This window comes from Montipora capricornis, chromosome 8 (genome assembly GCF_036669925.1).
Source record: "Montipora capricornis isolate CH-2021 chromosome 8, ASM3666992v2, whole genome shotgun sequence".
Classification (NCBI taxonomy): Eukaryota; Metazoa; Cnidaria; class Anthozoa; order Scleractinia; family Acroporidae; genus Montipora; species Montipora capricornis.
The window spans coordinates 14,776,473-14,798,972 of record NC_090890.1 but is presented as its reverse complement, the minus strand read 5'-3'; the positions used below and the strand labels follow the sequence as shown (position 1 = coordinate 14,798,972).

General features: G+C 40.7%; 1 protein-coding gene and 1 pseudogene across 1 annotated transcript; one reads left to right on the top strand and one right to left on the bottom strand.

Moving 5' to 3' along the window:
* Positions 1–8,018: 8,018 nt before the first annotated feature.
* On the bottom strand, positions 8,019–9,258 carry LOC138013573 (uncharacterized; annotated as a pseudogene).
* Positions 9,259–18,763: 9,505 nt separating this feature from the next.
* Positions 18,764–19,189, top strand: LOC138013730 (uncharacterized). The gene has a single exon (XM_068860808.1). It carries the CDS (start codon positions 18,764–18,766, stop codon positions 19,187–19,189), a length of 426 nt encoding a protein of 141 aa, XP_068716909.1.
* The last annotated feature ends 3,311 nt before the right edge of the window (positions 19,190–22,500 follow it).

Sequence of the window (22,500 nt, the reverse complement as noted above, 5' to 3'; positions counted from 1 at the left end):
GAATGTCTGGAGAGCACATTCGCCAAACGTTTAACGCGTACTTACTCTTCTTCTGCCCCACCTCCCCTCCAAAAGCTCATAATTCTGAACTTTATCTAAAATTACGCGTTCTGCTATCATTAGAAAGCAACGAAAATTTCGATGAACATTGTGCACAACTCACTATCCAGTAAGGACAAAATCAAGTGACCGCAAGGCGCATTCCAGTATCCAAAACAATGATATTATTTAAGCCGAAATGAAATAGAACAAAAGCATTGTCTATCCAGCGCCAATCAGATACCTCGAAGACACGCCCTCCCAGTAGCTGTAGAAACTCCACGCCAAGAACGCAAAGTCTATTAATTATGATATATAAATAAAATTTGGTGTATAGGAAATCATATACCGAAAAAGCACGGAACGTCTATCCTTCATGATGAAGAACCATAAGTGATACAGATGGAAACAAATGCCAGAAAGACACAGGCTATCGTTCATGATGAACTAAGAACAACTATGCGGTGCTTACGGACTCAAATGCCAAGAATGTCACAGATGTCGCAGTCTTTCCTTGAAGATGAAGAATTATGCGGTGCATAAGAAATGAAATCGTGGGAAATCACAGTTTACACTTGAGTGATGAAAAACCAATATTCGGTGCAGAAGAAATCAAATAGGGAAAAGGTACAGTCTTTACTCAATGATGAAAACCAATTACGCGGTGCAGAAAAAATCAAATGCCGCGAAGGCTATCATTGACGATAATGAACAGTTTTGCAATGCTGACCAAATGAAATGACAAGAGGGCACAGTCTATCCTCGACAGTGAATAACAGTTCTGCGATGCAGACGGAACCTAATTGCGAGAAGGCAGAGTCTTTCCTAGCGACCAGAAACAATTATGCGGTGCTGAAGATATAACATGTTAGGAAAGCACAGTTTACAGATAATGATGAAGAATAGTTATGCGGTGCAGCAGAAAGCAAATGCCGGGAAGTCATGATCATGGTCTACGAATCCTTGACGATGAAAAATATTTATGGTGTGCTGTAGATATCATTTCCCGGGAAAGCACACCATATAGAAAAAAGAACTTTACGGTCAATCGCCGGGATACCTGTCACTTTCCTTTTCTGCATACCGACTCCTCTTCATATTCAGATGAGGATCCATGTAGCCTTTGTTATGGCTTTTCATATCTAAAAATACAACCATAGATTACTACATTATTATAACTGCATAATTATTACTCGCCAACGCGGATTTACTATCTATGCAGCCAAACTCTAGGCCGTAATCGCTCAAAAGTCACAATCGCTGCAAAGGGTTCAAAACATAAAAGAGAACTGTTCACAGCAATTACCGCAAAAGCTTTGCTAAACCTGTCCCCGTTTAACCCTTTCAGCCCCGATAGTGCCAAATGGCACTTATAGATTTTACTCTGTCTAACGCCAGACGATTTTACTCGTCAATGGGGAACCCCTCGGGGCTTAAAGGGTTAAATCTTACATAACCGAAGAGCAATCGCTGCGAAAGCTTTACAGGATAAAAGACAACTGTTCACAGCAAAAGCCATAACTGGCAATCACCACAAAAGCTTTGCTAAACCTGTAAAGACAATTTCAGCAATAGTCCTTTTTTAAGTCCAACTCCACCACTTAAATCTTACATAACCGGGAAGCAATCGCTGCGAAAGCTTTACAGGATAAAAGACAACTGTTCACAGCAAAAGCCATAACTGGCAATCACCGCAAAAGCTTTGCTAAACCTGTAAAGACAATTTCAGCAAAAGTTCTTCTTGTAAGTCCAACTCCACCACTTAAATCTTACATAACCGGGAAGCAATCGCTGCGAAAGCTTTACAGGATAAAAGACAACTGTTCACAGCAAAAGCCATACCTGGCAATCACCGCAAAAGCTTTGCTAAACCTGTAAAGACAATTTCAGCAAAGGTCCCTTTTGTAAGTCCAACTCCACCACTTAAATCTTACATAACCGGGAAGCAATCGCTGCGAAAGCTTTACAGGATAAAAGACAACTGTTCACAGCAAAAGCCATACCTGGCAATCACCGCAAAAGCTTTGCTAAACCTGTAAAGACAATTTCAGCAAAGGTCCCTTTGGTAAGTCCAACTCCACCACTTAAATCTTACATAACCGGGAAGCAATCGCTGCGAAAGCTTTACAGGATAAAAGACAACTGTTCACAGCAAAAGCCATAACTGGCAATCACCGCAAAAGCTTTGCTAAACCTGTAAAGACAATTTCAGCAAAAGTCCTTTTTTAAGTCCAACTCCACACATCTTACATAACCGGGAAGCAATCGCTGCGAAAGCTTTACAGGATAAAAGACAACTGTTCACAGCAAAAGCCATACCTGGCAATCACCGCAAAAGCTTTGCTAAACCTGTAAAGACAATTTCAGCAAAAGTCCTTTTTGTAAGTCCAACTCCACCACTTAAATCTTACATAACCGGGAAGCAATCGCTGCGAAAGCTTTACAGGATAAAAGACAACTGTTCACAGCAAAAGCCATACCTGGCAATCACCGCAAAAGCTTTGCTAAACCTGTAAAGACAATTTCAGCAAAAGTCCTTTTTTAAGTCCAACTCCACCACTTAAAACTTACATAACCGGGAAGCAATCGCTGCGAAAGCTTTACAGGATAAAAGACAACTGTTCACAGCAAAAGCCATAACTGGCAATCACCGCAAAAGCTTTGCTAAACCTGTAAAGACAATTTCAGCAAAAGTCCTTTTTAAGTCCAACTCCACCACTTAAATCTTACATAACCGGGAAGCAATCGCTGCGAAAGGTTTACAGGATAAAAGACAACTGTTCACAGCAAAAGCCATAACTGGCAATCACCGCAAAAGCTTTGCTAAACCCGTAAAGTCAATTTCAGCAAAAGTGTTTTTTCCACTCCAACCTTGAGACCCCAGTAAAGTATTTGAATAGGGCGTTTCACAAACAGTTGTAAAATTAAGAAAACTGTCATTACCAAATAGATAATACTGTTAATGTCCAAAATACAAAAAACCCTCTAATTTCTGCAAGGTAAAGGTAACCGTGTTGGATGGAGCTCTTCAAACAGGAAACGAGCAAGGATTCCCTACTGCAAATAAAAATTCTATGATGACAGATTAATTTCTCATTATTAATGAGCTGTGTTTGAAATGTAAGTGTCTAGTAATGCTTTTCAGTTTTAAGGCATAAATTTAATATTTTTTATTTTAATTGATAAACAAAATGTTCTTGAAAATTAACTTAAGGCCGTGACAATAATTTTTTATTATAAATGAAATAAAATTAGCAACTGCTTGTTTGAGCTGCGTCACCTATTGAAATACATCGTTGTCTTGCTGGTTACAAACGCTACCACTTGGACAGGGTGAGAACCCGGAGGGAGAAGGTACTCCTGGGACAACTTTGACTACAAAAAGCCCAAACAGGAGTCGGGGAATGCAGTCAAGACAAATTGTCTTATGTAATGCGAGTGAAAAATGCAAGCTGTTTTCTCCAGAAAAAAAAATGTTACCTTTATAACCGGAAATTCACGCATACTACCTCATGAAATGATAATTTGGTCCTGCTGAATAGCGAACCCAAACGCGTTGCGCATAGTGACAGTTACCTGTCAAAATCTGTCAATCAAAGAGCCATGCAAACAAGCTAACGATCCGACTCTCCACTTATTTCAAAATACAATTCCTTTTTTTGTTACATTTCCCAGTTCCTCAACGAGGAACCGATGGGATAAGCTGGTGTGTTCTCACGCTTTAAAAATATGGCAATAAATTGTGTTTGCCCGTCGGCAACATGATCAGCAACATTTAATCGCCTCCTCCTTTTCTGAACAGACCTAAGGTGCATTCCCTGACAGTAACTTCGTCTCTTCTGCATAAATATAGCGAGAATGAATTCAAGAGAAATCGTTCAACACGGTTCGTCCCCGACCAGTTTTGAAACCTGCAACGGCTATCTTGAGGGGAGAAGCGGACTATATTCCAGGTTCAATTTCACAGTGAAAGCAAATTTCACGCTAGAAAGAATTTTCAGCTAGTAAATATTACACACTAGTGAAAACACAGCCTTTAATAGTCTATTTTTTCCAGTATTGACCTGGGCCACATTTTGTCAGTAGTACCTTTTAATATTTTCTCTTCCGGAACAAATTTTGTTATATAACGTATCATCCCCCTCCGAAAAACTATCCGGCTGCCGGCCGTTCCTTTCCGTTGCCATTTGAGCGTATTGATTACTGTACTCGCACCGACATCTAACTCTGTCCATCCAGCAACAACATAGTAGCATTATCGAAGACTAAGACACTCGTTTCGCCTTATGAACTCGTTTGCTCCCTTTGGGTATAAAAGGAACTTCTCGCAAATTCTTGACTGCTGGGAAATACTGGAAATAGAACATGAATTTTGCCTCTTCAGGACCAGAAAATCTGCTTTTGCAATAGTAACGCAAAAAGTACTTTTATGGTTCTTTCAGTTATGGCTCGTTCCAATTTGTCCGAGTTAGACTTCATTTCGCAAACTAAGAATAGCATACAAATATTCTGTAGATATAACATACAAATATCAAATAACAAACATCCTTGCAACACTTCATCCTAATTAATAAATAACAAGTTTTCAAGGGTGTTGTGCCAGAGATTGACGATTAGCATGTGAACAGGCTCCTTGTAAAAGAAAAGGCAAGCGAGAGAAAACAAGGGTTCAAAAGGCTTTGATACTTAGGCAGTTCTAATCCCGAAGTGTGCCTAGATGTATCTGTTAAAACAATACACCAAACAGACAAAAACATCTGAGGTCAATCGAAAGACACGCCTTATGTCAGAATGGTTGTCCAGAATGATGCCAGCAAAACACTTCAGAAGAAAAATCGCTCTGATTAGGCAAATGTTCTTTTTTTTTTATTATTATTTTCCATTCTAACTGATCGTATATAGCAGATAAGTAACAAGACTAACCACATCTATTTGGGGTGGTTTTAGCTGCGAGAACGGTTCGCTTCGATTTTCTTAGAAGAGCCGATATTTCTGGAAATCAAGACACGAACGCGAGGGCTATATTTTCGCGAATATGGAACTACACATATTACTCCGTTTACCATTCTATTTGCTGCTGGCATTTTGTCGAAACGAAATGACTGAAAGGAAAAGACCTTATGTGCTACAGTCAAACAAAAGTGTTTCTGAACAGTCATGGTTTAATGAAGGTGCATGCCATTGTCGAGATCAACATGATCAACATGATAAAATCAAAAGGCGTTCTTACCGGCTGGACATACTTTTATGATGATCTCTTAACCAGGCTACTGGAACAGTGACCCTGCCCGCTGCTGACTGAAGGATGCACTAAAGATGGTTCACAAAATACAAAAGACAGTTGAGACGGTCCATAAAGAAACTTATCAAAACCTGCAAAAAGACATTCAGATAAAAGCAAGGACATAGATGAAAAGATTACTTACCTAGAAATCAGCAGAGTTTGGATGTAGCAAAAATTGTCCAAAACCCGTAAAAATTTAGTTGCATCACCCAAACTAGAGGCACAAAACAACGACCGCGACGATAACCGCCACTTCTGAGATGGAATATCCGCGCGCAATAAATAAAATGAGTTGTCTGTCTAAATCCCAACATTGACACCATAACAAAAGACAGGGATGTTTAAAAAAGAAATTGCATTGTTTGCTGACAGCGTTTTAATGACTAAAGCATTCAGTTAACATTTTCACACGCCTTTTTTCACTTTCAAATTTCTATCAATTTAGTGACAATTTTATACACGCCCTCGACTTTGCACTAGCCTGCGGTGCACCTTAGTTATCACTCACAGCCAGCGCTATGTTCTTTGAACTTTCCTGATTAGGTGTCATTTTACTTCTCCAGCCAAAATTAACCAGAGCACAATTTCAAAAGCCGCAGGAAGCCAGAAGGGAAGTGAATTTTTTTTTTTCTAGCCAGCTTCGGTATTCAAAGGGTCGACCACAGCAAGAAAAACGTTTCGGCACAATTCCCAGCTAGAGTTTCTCATCCATTATTTAGTAACCAGCCAGCAAATTCTTAGCCTGAGGAGCGGATATTTTGAGGAGCGGATCCGTTGGGTACTCCTGTAATTTGCATACATTTTATTTAATGAAATTTTTAAATTGCTTACTCCAGTGTCAGGGCTGTATTTAATTTCCAGAGCTAAAACTTTCCCGTAATCTACTTCAATAGCCAAGGCTTTATTCTATATGGGTTTTACTAGGAAGCGGCATATACCAGAGGGCTTTTTCAACAGTTAAAGTTCGCTTTCATTTTCTAACATTTCAAGAGACACAAATATGTCCTTTTTAAACTTGTCGATTGTAAATGTAAAAAACTTATTTCTTCAAATTTTCTTTTAGGGTTTCAAAGATTAAGAACGAAATAATATTCGCCTGAAGTTTCGATGTTAGGGATTGTTTCTTATGCGTTCACCGTTTTCTCGAAGTTGAGGTCGGATTCTGTTGTTTTTAAGCGCGAAAAACCAGCAATAAATCGATTTTTCAAACTTTTTGTTATTTCTCCCGTACAATGAATCGCTTGAACCCAAAACTATTTTTTCTTGAATTAGGTCACTAAAAGGGATGTTTTGGCCAAAGAAAAAAAAATCGATTTTTTACGAGTGTCTTGCGATTTTCAATTTTCTCGGAAAATGGCTCTTAAACATGCCACCTGGGTACATGATTTGGAAAAACCTATGGGGATTTGGTTTAAACCACTGTTATATTCATAGTACATTAACTGAAAAAAAGTAGAAGGAGACAAAACTGACAGCACCACCCAACTCCATCCCCTATTGGTTATAAGCATGTCATTATTAACTGACAATGTGCACCTGGGTGGACCCTTTAAAACTTCTTGCATGACTGACTCAATATTTAAAGGAAAAATTTCCCAGTTGTAAGAGACAGATATATCATTACCAAGTATTTCTATTCTAAGTCAGTTTGCTTTCAGAGTATGTGGCTGAAATCTACGAAACACTAATTTCCACTTCGAGGGAAGATGTAAAAGCTGTGGAAGAGGAGTTGGATGGGCAGACCCCGCAAGCTTTGCACAGTATGCTGCAAAACAAGGAATACAAAGTAGAGGCAATTGGAAAGTACCATTCTAGAAAGCAGAAAGAAACAGTTATCTGCCCCCCAACCTGTTCTGGTTAGTGCAAAATGCCCTTGTTGGTCCTACTTTCATAAATGGTGCAAGATAAAAAAATGAAAACTTAAATTGCTGAATGAATGAATGAATCAATATTATTAATTAATTGATCACTGAGTTTGTAAAGCGGTAATGAATTCAATCAGTCAAAGAAACTGACTTTTTTTTCCTCACTAGTGAGTCCCTAGGTGACGATTACCTTAGTCACTGCCTAGAGCGTCTCATTCAAAGGCTGGCACTGTCCAGCGATAATGCCGGTTAATCTTTTCTTCCACAGATGCAGAACTACAATCAATAGTCCAGCCTGCTGTAAATGATGCTACTCGCAAACGGAAGACATACACATGCTCGAAGTGTGGGAAGCCACGTAAAGGCCACAAAAGGGGACAGTGCAGCACAAATGCAGCTGCACCATAAAACTTCATTCAATAAACCAAAAACGATATCTTTTGTTACATTGTGGGGAAGAAAATGTCACCCTTAAATGAGAACCCATGTGTTTCTCTTCCATCAGAAATGAAGGACAATTTGATTTTCAATGGGAAAGACACTGAACTATCTAAATTTTCCTTTTAGAAGCTGTTTGACAAGTCACCTTTCATAGCTAGCTGGTACTCGAACGGCTTCATATAACATACAGTAGTAGACACCACAGTTTTGAGGTGACAAAATTCCATGTGCTATTTGATACATAGACCTTTTGTATGATTATCATCTATGGTCTTTTCCAAAAGCAACAACAATAAACCACATTACAAAAATTTGCTAAACACTCAGTATGTTAATACTTTGCTTTTCAGTGGAAAGTCTGAAATATAATTTCTACATGTACCGTCAATATTGAGTTATGCTCTAGCCAAGATACTGTATATAAAATTTATACTTCATCATCGTCTTCTTCCTCATAACCATGGTACTGATGTTCAGCTGTGGGAAAGGCAGATCGTATTGCATTGTACACACAGCAAGGAAGAGGAAGTCTGTTTGACTTGCCAAGATACTCCCACACCTAACGAACAAATTGTCTGTATGCTACAGACTGCAAAAATCTGTAATGGTAAAAGAAGTTCATATGAGAGATTACGTAAACAATGATCCTGTGACTTTGCTGTTGTTGTTGTTGTTTTTTTTTTTTCAATGAGATTTTCTCCTTTGCAATTATTAAGTACATGTATTTTCCTGTGTTTGGTATGAGCAATTTTTAGCAATTGGCATGTCTTCAAATAACAGAATCACAAAGGCCAAAGGTTTGTAGTCTCTTAGTACTGTAAAAAAAGTCAAAATGGGTATGTCTCAATGTCCCCTCCCTAAAACAGAGAAAAAAACTTACTCTGCCTCTGCTCTGTCTCCAAGTGTCAGCATAGTAGTATAAGACTTTTTTAACTTTGTCTTTAACCCAATGCCTGCCGTTTGTAAGACCCATCGGTCTAAACAAACACTGCCAAATCCTGGGTGCATCGTTATGCACTGACCATCTTTTTCCACCTCCTCCATTCTCTCAGTGCATCGATTCACTTCCGTGCAACACCGGCATTCCTCTGCTCTAACCACACAGGTCAACGAGCAATTCGAACACCGACACCTACGTACATTAAAAAGAAAACCAATCTGTAACTCGGAAGAAAATTAGCGCCAGTATAAATACTGGGACTGAAAGAAGGCTCTTGAGAGTTCGGAATTATTGTGCCAATATTAAAACAATCTACAAAAAACAAACACTGTACTACAAAAGTAACTGACGCTGAAAATATGGTTGAAATCAAGCCAGCAATGACCTGATTCCGTACTTGTATGAAGAGCTAAAAGAAAACCTCGCAACGAAAGCCTACATACCATTCTCGGACGTCAACTTCACCAGAGAATCTGCTGAGAATCATTTGTTCTTCTTCTTCCGCTTCAGCGACTTGCATTGCATGTTGGGCATGCGGCTTCATCTTCGTTCGCTACCGGCTCAATACTTTCGTCGTATGGCACAAAATCCCCTGTCGCCGATACAAAACTATTCTCTGAGGCGTCAGACAAATATTCTGACTCATCTTCTGACGAAACCTGAGTATTTTCATCCTCTGAACTCGACATATTCCTCTTGGATTCTCTTGACACGATGGTCTGTAAGATACTCGTGATGAGAATCTGACGTCACGATGCGATCAGCCGCTGAAAAAATTGTCGGGCTCGTATGGCAACCTCGTACCCAGGGTCTTCTCGGCTTTCAATATGGCGGCGGGTCTTGAGAAGACCCTGGCACACAGTGAACTAAAAAGATCGCTGATTGGTGCTTTTCTCACATGAACTCTGATTGGTTTAATGTCGAAAGAAAGATGGCGGCTGGTGAGGAGAGCCAGAAGAAGAACAGAATTCGCGTTTAAATCATTTTCAAAATTGTAGCTGTTCCGTAAGAAGCAGCTGCAAATTAACAAGCATAACAGTCAAAAATAATTCACCGTTTTTTCACGTTGTACGCTGATCTACATCAGGCCTCGATTCCAATTAAAACTGCGTTGGCTTTTCACGACCTCCGGCATAGCGATCGCTCTATAATATAATGGTGTTTGAAAGACGTAACGGTAATTAAGTGATTTTATTTTTTTGGTTCATTTTGGCGTCTCACAATTGTAGTTCCCTGATGCGAGTATTGTTACTAGTGTTCAATGATTGTTACAAATTATAAAATTGTACAACAGGGTTCATAGATTATTGATGTGGTTGATTTAGCAGTTGTATGTGGTTCTGTTGACTCGTGTGACAGCTACAATGAAGGCGGGTCTGTTAAATACAGGTCAAGACTAGAGGTGTCTGCTCCAATAATCAACAACTAAGCCAAAAGTTTCCCCGAGACCTGAAACAACATTTTTGTTGAGTGATTAGCGCTAGCAGACACTTTTGGTGTTGTTTATTTGTCTGCAGCACCGTGACATGTACACTCACCTGTGGAATGTGACCTGTATTTTATTTCAATAGACCTGTTCCTGCAGTAATCCATATTCTTTCTCATCCCTTCCACACTCTTCAGCTAGTGGCGACAGAGAGATCTAGCTTGGTCGGTTTTCATCATTGCCTTTTACTTTCATTAATAAAAAATATTAATCTCCTCACCCCAAACAAAGTGCATGTCATCTTGTAATTTTCCAAGAGAGTTATTTAAGATTGTGAAGTCTTAACAATAACAACAATAATTATTATTCTTGAAAATAATTGTAAGGCTTCTTGACATGTCAATTCGCCAACGACTTCAATTTTTGCTTCTTCTGATTTAAAAATATAAATTTGTATATTAAACACATTATTTTTAATTTTGTACACATTACTTTTTTAGCATCACACTCGTGGGAGTTTTCTTGTACTCCAATAATTTAAGTTGAATTATTCGTTTTCAAAACATGCTTTGAAAATATTCTCTAGCATTGCTCAAGTTGTGGCATTTAATTACTGTCTGAAGATGTGGTACATCGAGTGATTTGGAGGAAGAATGCGGACTGGACAGGGGGATTGGGAAATAAAATTGAATGTGACAAAGCACAGGAAATTTGCAATTTCACCATCAAGAGAAACTATTTCACAAAAAGAAATAGAGTTTTGTTTCTGGAATGGTAAGGGCAGGAGAAAAGATAAAATACTGTAGTGTGGGTCACTTGGTCGGTCATATATATTTCGCTTCGTCTATTGAAACTCTCAACAAAGAAGGACAAAAATGTGGACCCAAACTCTCTGAACGGTTAGAAGCCTGTCAAGGAATATTAACCATTAAAGAGAAGATAGTGAAAACTTCATATTTATGACCCATTTCGTTCACTTTCATGCTTGTCAGCATTATGATTTGCTATACTTCAGGTTCACATGTTCACAAGTTTGTTTTTACGTCTCATAGATGTTTAGATGTTCAATTACAAACTCTGTTTTGAATGGCCACTCTACTTCATTGTGTAAATAGTTCACCCTGAAGTCTAAATTGATACAATTCGTTTCTGAGTAAATAAAACGAAACAAAAATGTAGTTTAAGGAATGGAGGCAAATAAAACCGTGCCATTGTCACTGCCTACAAAACAGCAGATTAAAAGCCAGTTTGATAAAACAGCAAAGATCCACCCCTAACCCTGGGCTCATTCGACAAGAACTGCTAAAGATGATGAGATGCTAATGTTTAGGACTTGCACAAATTGTGCCCTTTTTTACTTAGGCTCAACAGATTTCATGAGCAGCATTCCAAGACATCACATTGTCTTCACTGGTGGGACAAGACATGGAAAAGTTCTTTTCATAGCTTGAAAAGTGCAAGAAGCAGATTGCTAATCCTATGGAATAGCATGTTGAACAATGTACATTATCTTGATTATGTCAACTTTACCACAAAATATATTTACAATAACAAGTTGTAAGAATGTGGGCACTAAACATGCTGTGGTTCCCTGTTGGCAATCAGAAGACCATTATAAAATACTGATTTTACACAGACATGGCAATACTTGCAGTCAAAAGATGAGATGAGAGATAAAACCACAAAACAACAATCTAATGGTTTCACTGTGAAAATGAAGTACCACAGATATGTGGTATAATACAGGGAAAGTCGTTGCCAGAAGGCTCATATGCACCGATAAGAAATCAGATAATCATTCAAGTGTATGAAAAATTAATGATAATTAGGTTTAATTGATTGAAAATAACCATGCAATATAAACTATACATTACGGAAGACAGCGAACGCACCTCCGTGACTAAATAGCTAGAAGCAGGGCTTTCATTAAACCTTAGCTCACTGGATTTTACGGTAATCAAATGTCTGTGATGTTACGGGTGAAACTGTGTGCAAATTATGGCTGTTTCCGAACTGTTTAAAAATCACAGCCCCGAGAAATAATAGCCGTCTATAAAATTGCATTGGTTTAAAATAACATGAAATGAAAAGAAAAGCAAGATTTCTCTGTCATCTACCGCATTCTCGTTGCTCATGCATTCATCTATCCGTATTTTTGGTTTCTTACATCAATTTTTACAGCTTTGGGTTCCCCCTTCGTACTCCATTTTGTTTGTTGGGAAGTTGTCGTACCCAGATTTCTCTTACCTTATTCCAAGCCGCCATTTTGGAAAAATTTGCATATTTGTCCATCCTCGATGGACAAATCTTGATCACGTGATTTGCTGTGTGCCAGGGTCTTCTCAAGACCCGCCGCCATATTGAAAGCCGAGAAGACCCTGGGTACGAGGTTGCTCGTATGGAACACGATTTCAGCAATGGCGGACGGCAAAATCGTGACTTCAGTCCGACAAAATGTGAGGGTAAAAGCATTTCTGTAGCTTTATTTTAACATGGATGTTTATTTCGGAACCCAGACTACTACTTTATATTGAAAAAAAGTCAGAATAAAGGGTCGTTTTTCGTTTTAGTGGCACTTTAAGAGAGGATGGGAGAGAGAGAGGGAAAAAGCCAGTAAAGGGTCGGTCTGTATAGCAAAAACTTTCAAGGCCTCGGTCACAGTTTTTCCCTATATGGCCCTGCCAGCTGGCAAATAACATATTTATTTTGACAATTCGGGGTGCACATTACTGCGAGAATTTAAATTACAACAAATGGTATATTTTAAATATTTGATTCTCGTGCTATGGATTCATTTGGCATGGCCATCCTCAAAGAACTTGTGTACTTCTGAAAGTATTTTCAAGTGTTGAGATATAGAGCACATCTTCATGTGTCGCGCACGTGACATAGTGACCTTTACGTGCACCACTGCACGAAAGTTTGGTCATCTTGGAAAGATGTTTTCACATCTCACCTTCGTTCCTCTTTAATTTGTTTCTGCAAAAGATGTTTCGATTCATCTTACACCGTTCAATTAGCGTTCCCTTTTTCAAACACTGAGCAAGAATACCCATCAATCAGTACTGAAAACAATGTGCTTAGCCACTTTGGAATAAATACACTATTTTTACCTCCCTTCCATGGTCCAGTGGTCATCGTCACCACCTGTAATGAAGATAATCTGGGTCCGGGTATTCACTACATACACAGTCGAACATCATGAGAATCGCAATGTAAGGCCGATGTAAGAAGGACATTCTTCTGTCTTTTCTTTTCTTTAGTGCTAAATTAACCATACACCACTGTCCTTATACAGGCCCGATTATAGGCTACTTGTAGCCTCTTGTTCATGATAATTTAAGGCTCTCAAACTATTAGCCTCCCAAGCAGACATTCTTAATAATAATACTAATAATAATAATAATAATGACTAATAAATAATAATAAAGTTATTTAGCCGAGCACGAGTTCTCTACCAATTAGAGAGCCTACGATCAAATGAAATACGCTTTAGGGCTTCGTCACGAGTTCCGCCCCCACTAACGTCTGCTGAAACGAAAAACCACTTCCGTTCAACGGCTGTTTGCCCACTATTCAAAAAAACCAATCAGCATTGACGAATTGTGTTGTGAATAGCCAATTGCATGCTGCGAAAGAATGCCATACTAAACACATTTTTATCCAAAACTGGAAAATGGCTTCTGATTGGTCCGTAATCCACGAACGAAAGTTGTTTTTTGTTTCAGCAGACGCTTGTGGGGGAAGACGCGTGACGAAGACCTAAGAAGGTCTGCGTGGGAGGCTATCCAACTATCATCAACTATCATGCACCGTTTGACCAGGGCTTTATGTCGAGAAGTGCAGTTAACTAATGTAGAATGGCAGGCTTTAAAACCGGACTGACTGTCTGCAAGTAAGTCTCAGCTGTATGCTGCATTAGATGTCCATGAAATTGTTTAAAGACAAATCTTTCAATACGTTTACTCACAATTGGCAAAACAAATATATAGTTATTTGGATTAGATTTGGTATCACCCTTGTATAAATGGGAGAGAATCTAGTTACCTTCCAGTCATCAGAAAATATGCACGAAGTTAAGGAGGGATTACTAATTTAGGTTAGGGATGGCGAGACTATAGGACCTGTCACTTTTAATAGTTTAACTGAAATTTTATCAGGACCGTTTGCCTTATTAAGTGGTAGCGAGTTAATTAGTTTAAGGACAACGTCTTTAGATGTTTCAGTTAAGGAAAAACTGTGATACTGGACGATCATACTCAGTAAACCTGAGTTTGTTCGAGAAATTTCAGTCACTAGGATTAGCCCCACGGTACAGAAATGGTCATTTAGTACATTACGTATTTCTTTAGCGGAAGTGTAAGTGTTGTCGTCGCCAATTTTTTGGTTCGAACCAAGGCGTGACCAACACTGCCGCCTTTGAGTAAGGACACCTGCAAAATAATTGATTCTGAAGTCTTCACGGATAAGCTTACTGACCTTAGGTCTTGTGTTATGATCCTTGCTGTAACAACGTGGGAATTTAGAGAACTCACACACTGTTCGCTTCATGCTTTAGAAACGGGGATAGGCTAAGATCCAACCCCATTATGAATTGGGAGGAACGTGAAATTGCGGAACTGGAAAAGGTCAGTGTCGCGACTGACTTTGTCTTATGTTTTAGTTTGCATTGCGGACCTATTTCGGGACACGTGGAAGTTGTCCTCGTGCGTGTGTTTTAATCGCCATGTTGTTGAAATGTTGAGACTAACGAAAGGGAATTTCAGCCCTCGAAGGTTTGTTTATTGGGATTTTTTCGTGACAGTTTTTCTGGTATTTTGAGCCGGATAGTGAGGCAGTGGAGAGATTCGTGGTAATGGTTGACATTTTGTGGAAATGGATGGAAATTTGATGGAATTTGGCGATCATGCCAAGCAGCCGTCGCAATGTTTTGAAAATTTGGAAAACGTGCACTCAATGGAGGTGAGTCATCCAGAAATACTATGCAATCTACATTGAAGAACAAGAGATCAACTGTTAAAAGAAAGATTACCCTTCATTTGAAGAAATTGGCAACTTTGGTAGAACAATACGGTTACAAAACTCGAGTCAATCGAATTATAGCTGACTTGAGGTTATGTTTACAACAAGCTGAAGAACGTAATGTTGAACATTTATCGTTTGTGCCTGAAACTGAACACGATAAAGTACTTGAATGATATGATGTGGAGGTTTTTCGAGTTAACGAAGCATTAGATGAAGCACTAGTCCATTTGGAGGAGCGTGCGAACGAGGAAGAGTCGGTATCGAGTTCGAGAAATCAGTGAAATCCATAGCTTCGCGCAAGAGTGGGAAGGGTTCAGCCGCTCAAGTGCATACGCCAGAAAACAAAAGGAAGTTGAAAAAGAAAAATTGCGAGAGTTTGAAAGTCAGGCTGAGCTGCAAAGGAAATTGTTGAAAGCTAAGAAAGATGCAGAGAGATTGCGGTTGGAAGCAGAGCTTGAATTCATCTCTGAAGAAGCACACAAAACAAGGCTACTGGAAGCAGAAGCAATTCGTCTGGTAGTTGAGGATCAAGCTTAAGAATTTGAAGAATGTGGCCAAGAAAGTCTGAAACAACGACTAAAGGATTTCGAAGAAGAGACTGATCCTATCCCCCTGGACAATGGAACTGTTTACCTGCCAAAGGAAGTCCTAATGCATACACATCAACACCCAAACAACCAACTGAGCCTCAGCAGCTAAAAGTCAAGTTTGGTAACCAAAAAGTAGCCACGAATGGGGATCCATCAGCTGATCAAACTGTCAGTACTATTGTTTTGAGGTCGTCTTTGGATTCGTTACCAAAGTTGAAGCTTGACACCTTTGATGGCGATCCGATCAAGTGGATTGATTGGATTTCAATGTTTCGGTCAATCATGGATGACGCAGGAATCTCTAACAACGCTAAGATGCAACACCTACAGATTGCGGTTTCTGATAGAGCAAAGGATGCAATAGCAGGCTATGGTGACAGTGGAAAACTATATGCAGAAGCTCTTCAGAAGTTGGAATCGAGGTTTGGAAAGCCTCATGTTGTGGTAAAAGCTCATTTGAACAGTCTACAGAAATGGAGTAAGCTGAGCGACGAGCGTTTACAAGAATTCCGGCGTTTTGCGATTTTTGTATCAACTGGTGCTAAAACCTTTCAGCTTCTTGGTTATGTTGAAGATTTACATGCTGGAAACAATCTGAATATGGTTGTTGAAAAGTTGTTTCCTTCTCTCTGTGTCAAGTGGAAAGAGTATAAGAGGGACAAAGGGTTAACTAAGGCTAACCTTTTAAATTTTGAGAAGTGGATTGAAGTCCAAGATGATATTCATGAAGATTGTGGTGCCCGAGGAAAAAAGCCGCCAAGAGTCACATCTGACTTCAAATTTAGATGCAGGACTGCCAAAAGTCCATTGATCTACAGTGCATTTGCACCACCTAATGGGATTCAATACTCACCAAGAAAACACCCTCTTCCTAAACCAAGTGGTGGATCACCATTGGTGTTATGAGTCATGGGAGATAAAGGGCATCACCAGCTACCAAGTTGTCCCAAGTTCAAAGCACTGTCTGTCCAAGAAAGATTGGAAAAGGCTTTCCACTGGAAGCTCTGGGGAACTGCGTTGTTCCGGTGGTATTTCAGGGTGGGGAGGAGGAGAAGCAGAACTGCGGTTGTCAGCGACAAGTCTGTAGAACAGTTCATTGTGCAGTTTAGTACAGCCATTGATGCCACACTGTTTAGTGGACCCACACCTGTTGGCCCAATGCCTTCCAAAACAAAGAAAGCACAAATCTTATTACAAGTCTTATTACAAGTGATCCCAATTACGCCTTATGGGCCTGGCGGACAAGTCCCTGATTACAACGTATATCTCCGATCAACTCAGTTTTGGCGGCCCACTTGAAACCCTCAATTTGTTTGGTATTCCAGAAACTTCACATCTCAAAACGAAAAGAGTGTCCTTCGACATAGGTAATGTTAATGTACACGCCGCCCGATACCCCGTTGAAAATGCATTGGTTTGCGAAAAACTGAACTTACCCTCTGTGACAGTTAACACGGAAAGTGCTGAGTCTCAGTGAACTAAAAGATATGGTCAAGCAGAGATAGAGATTGTGCTTGATATTGATGTCACAGAAATCATCATCCCAAGGGAGGTACGCGAAGGTCCTAAAGGTTCACCCTTTGGCATTAAAACTAAACTTGGTTGGGTGGTCACTGGCCATCTCCCAGGATATGCTCGCAATTGGGAGTCTGTTTGCTTTGTTCACGTCAATTCACCTGAAGAGGAACTGTACAAAGTTGTGAAAACTTGGTGGAAAACTGAATCATTTGGTTGCAAGTATGACAGCAAGGAACAACACTCTAGAGAGGATGAAATGGTTTTGGAGTCTCTGAGTAGGACTATCCGCAAGCTTGATGGCAAGTACGAAGTTGGCCTCATTTGGAAGGATGCAGCTAAGTCTTTGCCAGACAACAGAGCCCTAGGCAGAAAGCGCTTAGAATTGTTGTAGAAACGCCTTAAAAGGGATCCACAACTGAAAGCCAAGCACACAAAAACCATAGAAAACGACCTGCACAAAGGGTACATCAAGAAGATGAAGGACTAACAACTGGCACAACCTGTTGCACATGAATGGTACCTCCCACACCATGCTGTGATACACCCTATAACCCGGAAAGACTCGACAAGTTGGAGCTGAAGCAGCCCGGTATCAAGGATCTTCTTTGAATGATTGCTTATTGTCTGGACCAGACCTGTTGAATTCATTGGTTGGCATACTAATGAGTTTTCGTCCAGAGTTGATAGCGGTGTCTGCTGATATCGAAGCCATGTTTTGCCAGGTCGAAGTCCCTGAAGAGGACCAACTTGTCTTACATTTCGAGTGGAGAAACAGTCTAACAGATAAAGTAGAGCTCTATTAGTACGTTAGACACATCTTTGGTGCCAAATGTCCACCTACATGTGCCAATTTCGCATTTAGGAAGACAGCCCAAGACAATAAAACCCCTTCCCTTTGGAAGCTGAAGCTGTAGTAAGGAACTTTTACATGGATGATCTGTTTAAGTCTGTACCGTCCTTTTTCGAGGCATGTAATCTACAAGTTGGGTTGGTGAAGTTGCTCTCACTTGGTGGACTCAATTTGACTAAGTGGATATCGAATGGTAAAGATTTTCTCAATGCAGTCCCCGAGAAAGAACGAGCGCAGTCCGTGCGAAGTATTGGAGATGGAATTACTCTGCTTACTGAGAGAGCTGTGGGAGTCACCTGGGATGTCCAAAATGACACTTTCATTTTCCGGATCAAGCCAAAGGCAATAGCAGACACCCGGCGGAAAGTTGTTAGTCTCACTGCGTCTATCTTCGATCCTTTTGGTTTTGTAGCTCCATATGTTGTCAGGGCGAAAATATTTCTTCAGTCTCTGTTGAAACTTTGTCAAGGCTGGGATGAGGGAATTCCAGAAGAATTCCTACAACAATGGTCTGACTGGCAGAAGGAACTCGAGAAGTTGGTCGAGTTTTCCGTACCAAGGTTTTATCGCAGAGTCACACCCTATCCTATGTCAATTCAGCTACACTTCTTTGGCGATGCCAGCGAAACAGAATTTTGTGCTGTTGCCTTCTTTCGGTTTTTGTATCGTGGTGGTTCGGCACAGTGCGCATTTGCGGCAGCCAAGACTCGCGTCGCACCTGTTAGGTCGTTGAGCATTCCAAAACTGGACTTCAGGCAGCAGTACTTAGTCTACGATTGGGCAACATGATCAAGAAGGAACACGATTTTGATATTTCCGCTGTCTACTTTTGGAGTGATGGCAGTGCTGTACTTGGACCGTCGAAACGTCACCCCGCTTTCATCGCCAACAGACTCTCTGAAATCTTAGACACTTCTGAACCAAATCAGTCACGCCACTGCCCTGGCAAACTTAACCCAGCATATGATGGCAGTCGTGGACTAAGAGCGGATGCAATCACTTCTGAAAGCCGCTGGTTAAATGAGCCGGCATTCCTTGTACTGCCAGAGGACAAATGGCCAGAAGATGTTCCGCAGACAAACCCTACCCTTGATCTAGTTGCTGATGCACCAGCAGAAGTTGTCCAGCTAGTTGAAGTTGCTTCGAGATTAAGCCCTCAGTTGCTGGACTTGTCAAGATACTCTTCATTCATTAGAGCGGTTTTCAATTGAGTGTCGCAAGTAATAAGCGAATTGCTTTGGTTTTGCATTACTTCACTCAGTAATTGGTTCAAAGTTCTCGCGCCAACCAATCAGCCAATCAGAAGCGAAACCAAACCAATCGTGGCTCGCCCGTGCACACTTTCCCGCGCTTTGTGTCGTCTGCGTGTGATTACTTCGAGTTTTGATTGGTTTACTGGATTGTCTCCCTCTTTGATTGGCCAAAGTAATTACTTTGACTTTGGTTTTACGACACTCGATTGAAAGTCGCTCTAAAGCTTGCCGAATCACCGAAGATTCATTCAGAATTGCGGAAGCAAACCAAAGGGCCAAGCGAAAACCGGTCCACTGGATTTTTGAGATATTAAGGAAGCAGAGCTAATGTGGATCAAGGCTGCCCAAAGAGAAGCGTTTTCACCTGAAATCGCCAACATTGGAATTGGGAAACCAATTGGAGTCAAAACTCGCTTCATAACCTTAACCCCTTTTGTAGATGAGAATCAACTTCTCCGAGTTGGCGGGAAAATTTCTGATGCAGCCATTGCGTAGATGTCAAACATCCAGTTATTGTCCCTCAAGACCATCACCTAAGCCGTCTTCTTATTTTGGATTGCCATAAGAAGCTTAACCATGAGGGTACAGGGCACGTTCAAAACGAATTGAGGTTGATGTACTGGATCCCTCATTTCAGATCCACTGTAAGGAGAGTCCTCCACAATTGCTCACTGTGCAAGCGAAGACAAATCAAGCCGCAACCCCCTTTAATGGCAAGCCTTCCAAAAGACCTTTTGTAAGTGGCTCCACCTTTGACAACAGGTGGGATAGACTATTTTGGACCTATAATGGTCAAGCATTCCCGCAAGTACGAGAAGCGTTATGGGTGTGTTTTTACCTGTTTGGTAACAAAAGCGGTACACCTAGAGGTGGCAAGGTCATTCATTAATGCTCTTAGAAGATTTGTCAACTAGGCGAGGCCCACCGTCCGACCTATATTCCGATAACGGTACCAATCTTTTAGGAGCTGACCGTGAGATCAAGCAAAGTTTGCAGGAATGGAACTAGTCACAAATTACGGACTTCCTGTCTCAGAAGCAGATTCAATGGCACTTTAACCCCTCGGGGTCGCCTCACTTTAGTGGCATATGGGAGCGACTAGTTCAATCATGCAAGAAAGCTCTCAAAGTTGCATTTCATGGTCAAGTGGTTACAGATGAAGTCTTAGAAACAGCATTTGCAGAAACAGAGGTGCTTGTTAATAGCAGACCCCTTACCAAGGTTACTTCCTGTAGCAGTGACTTGGAAGCCATCCCACCGAACCACTTCCTCATATCTCGTGCAAATCCTGTGTTTTTGCCGACAAAGAAATTTCCAGTAAGAAGCGATGGAGACAAGTGCAAGTCCTCATAAATCAATTCTGGGCCAGGTGGTTACGCGAATGCCTACCCACACTTATTGCTCGAAAGAAGTGGAATCAGAGCACACGCAATGTCAGAGTTGGAGATTTAGCCCTGATCGTTGATGAGTGGACTCAGAGAGAAGGTTGGCTCCTTGCTCGCGTCATGAAGACCTTTGCTGGGAAAAAGGATACCGTTCGCGTTTGTAAAGTGAAAACAAAAGCTGGGCTATACAAGAAACCAGTCGCTTAGCTGCCACTGTTGGAAGAGTGTTCTACTTGGTACCTGAACACTGGCGGGAGAATGTCGCGACTGACTTTGTTTTATGTTTTAGCTTGCATTGCGGACCAGTTCTATTGCGGATCACTTGAAAGTTGTCCTCGTGCGTGTGTTTTAATCGCTTTGTTGCTGAAATGTTGAGATTAAAGAAAGGGAATTTCAGTCCTCGAAGTTTTGTTTATTGGGCGTTTTACGTGACAGACAGGTTTAAAAGGTATATCAAGGTTAATATTCAAGAGGCTCTCGTCCGCTTGCCGATTCTCAGTTGAAATTTAATCACTTTTTCGGTTGTCAGTTATAATTTTCAATCTTTGTCGTTTGCCGGTAAAAATGCAAATTTATTATTCACATCCGTGATTATTCATATCATTAATTCTTTTTCGGATCATCCCAAAAGAACCACCCTTAGACTACTTACCGTCACAAGTCGAGACGTACAAATGCACGAAAAGCCCTGCCGGATCGTGTAACACACGCTCTGTTGACACGCTCAAAATGTTCGTCATAATCCGGTTTGTCATCATTCTAATCGGTCTCGTACTCATGAATTGGTTCTTGTCTTTGATCCTCAAACACCTCAGTAACATCCCTGTCGTCCACAGAATTGAATGCTAACAACGCGTTGTGGTAACGTATTCGTTGATGATACCCTGTTTTCTTCAGGGGACCAAAGTCTCTCTTGAGATTCATTGCTTTTGGGTTCACCAGTGTAGACTGCTGGTGGCAAGGCCCCACCTTTTTCTTTGGGGTCTCAACCCTAACAGTCCGTTGGCGTACTGGCCTATAACTCTCTAGCCACTCTTTAATATGTTCTTCCATACCTGGTGTTATGTCCTTACTTGGCAAAGGGTGCCATCATCTACGATCACTTTTATAATTCCGCTCCCCGAAAAGGCGGAGAAACAGGTTATCTCTGGTGAAATAGAGCCCACCAAAGGGTGACATTTCCTAAGCTACCCACAAATCGTGCAAAATAATATTGACGTGTTAAAAAAAAAATGACATTACTCATTATTTCCGGATACAAACTTCCCCGCAATGTCGGAACATGTTTGTTGTCGGTTAGTATTTTCCTGTCAGAAATCGGTTTTTTTTCCCGTTTGTCGGTAGTCATTTATTTTTATCGCCGTTTGTCGCTAGTCAATTAACCCCATTCAGACCCTCGTTCAAGGCGAGCATTCACAAAACAGCAAATATTCCAACTGTGAACAAGGATGAGAGGAATATCAGCTATTCCCTATCTGGACCCAAGTAACCCCCCCCCCCCCCCCAACAAGACTGGAGGGGGTTGGTGGTTGGAGAGGGCAAAACAACGTGACATTGCGCGCTTTGTATTCATAAATTACAATCCATTACAATTTATTATGCATCCGTTGCGCTATATAGGGTCATAATTTAACATTCCATGACACTTACAGTTATCGACACTGCTACGACGCTTAATCAGGCTGACATAACTCCATTACTTCCATTCAGTCCACTTCTTTCAGTTTGACAACTGGAGACCGGCTAAATGCTTCGCTTTCTTCTGTACTGATTGTGAAAGATTTCTTTTAAAATTACTTTATTCAAAATAATGCCATAAAATGAGGCCACCTGGTCTAGTTAGCGCACATGAAGCAAACGTTTCCGAATAAGTCATCGCCCAGA

Bases quoted from the DNA above. Each gene is read 5' to 3' on its own strand.
- LOC138013730 (XM_068860808.1), top strand. From the start codon at position 18,764: ATGATCAAGAAGGAACACGATTTTGATATTTCCGCTGTCTACTTTTGG.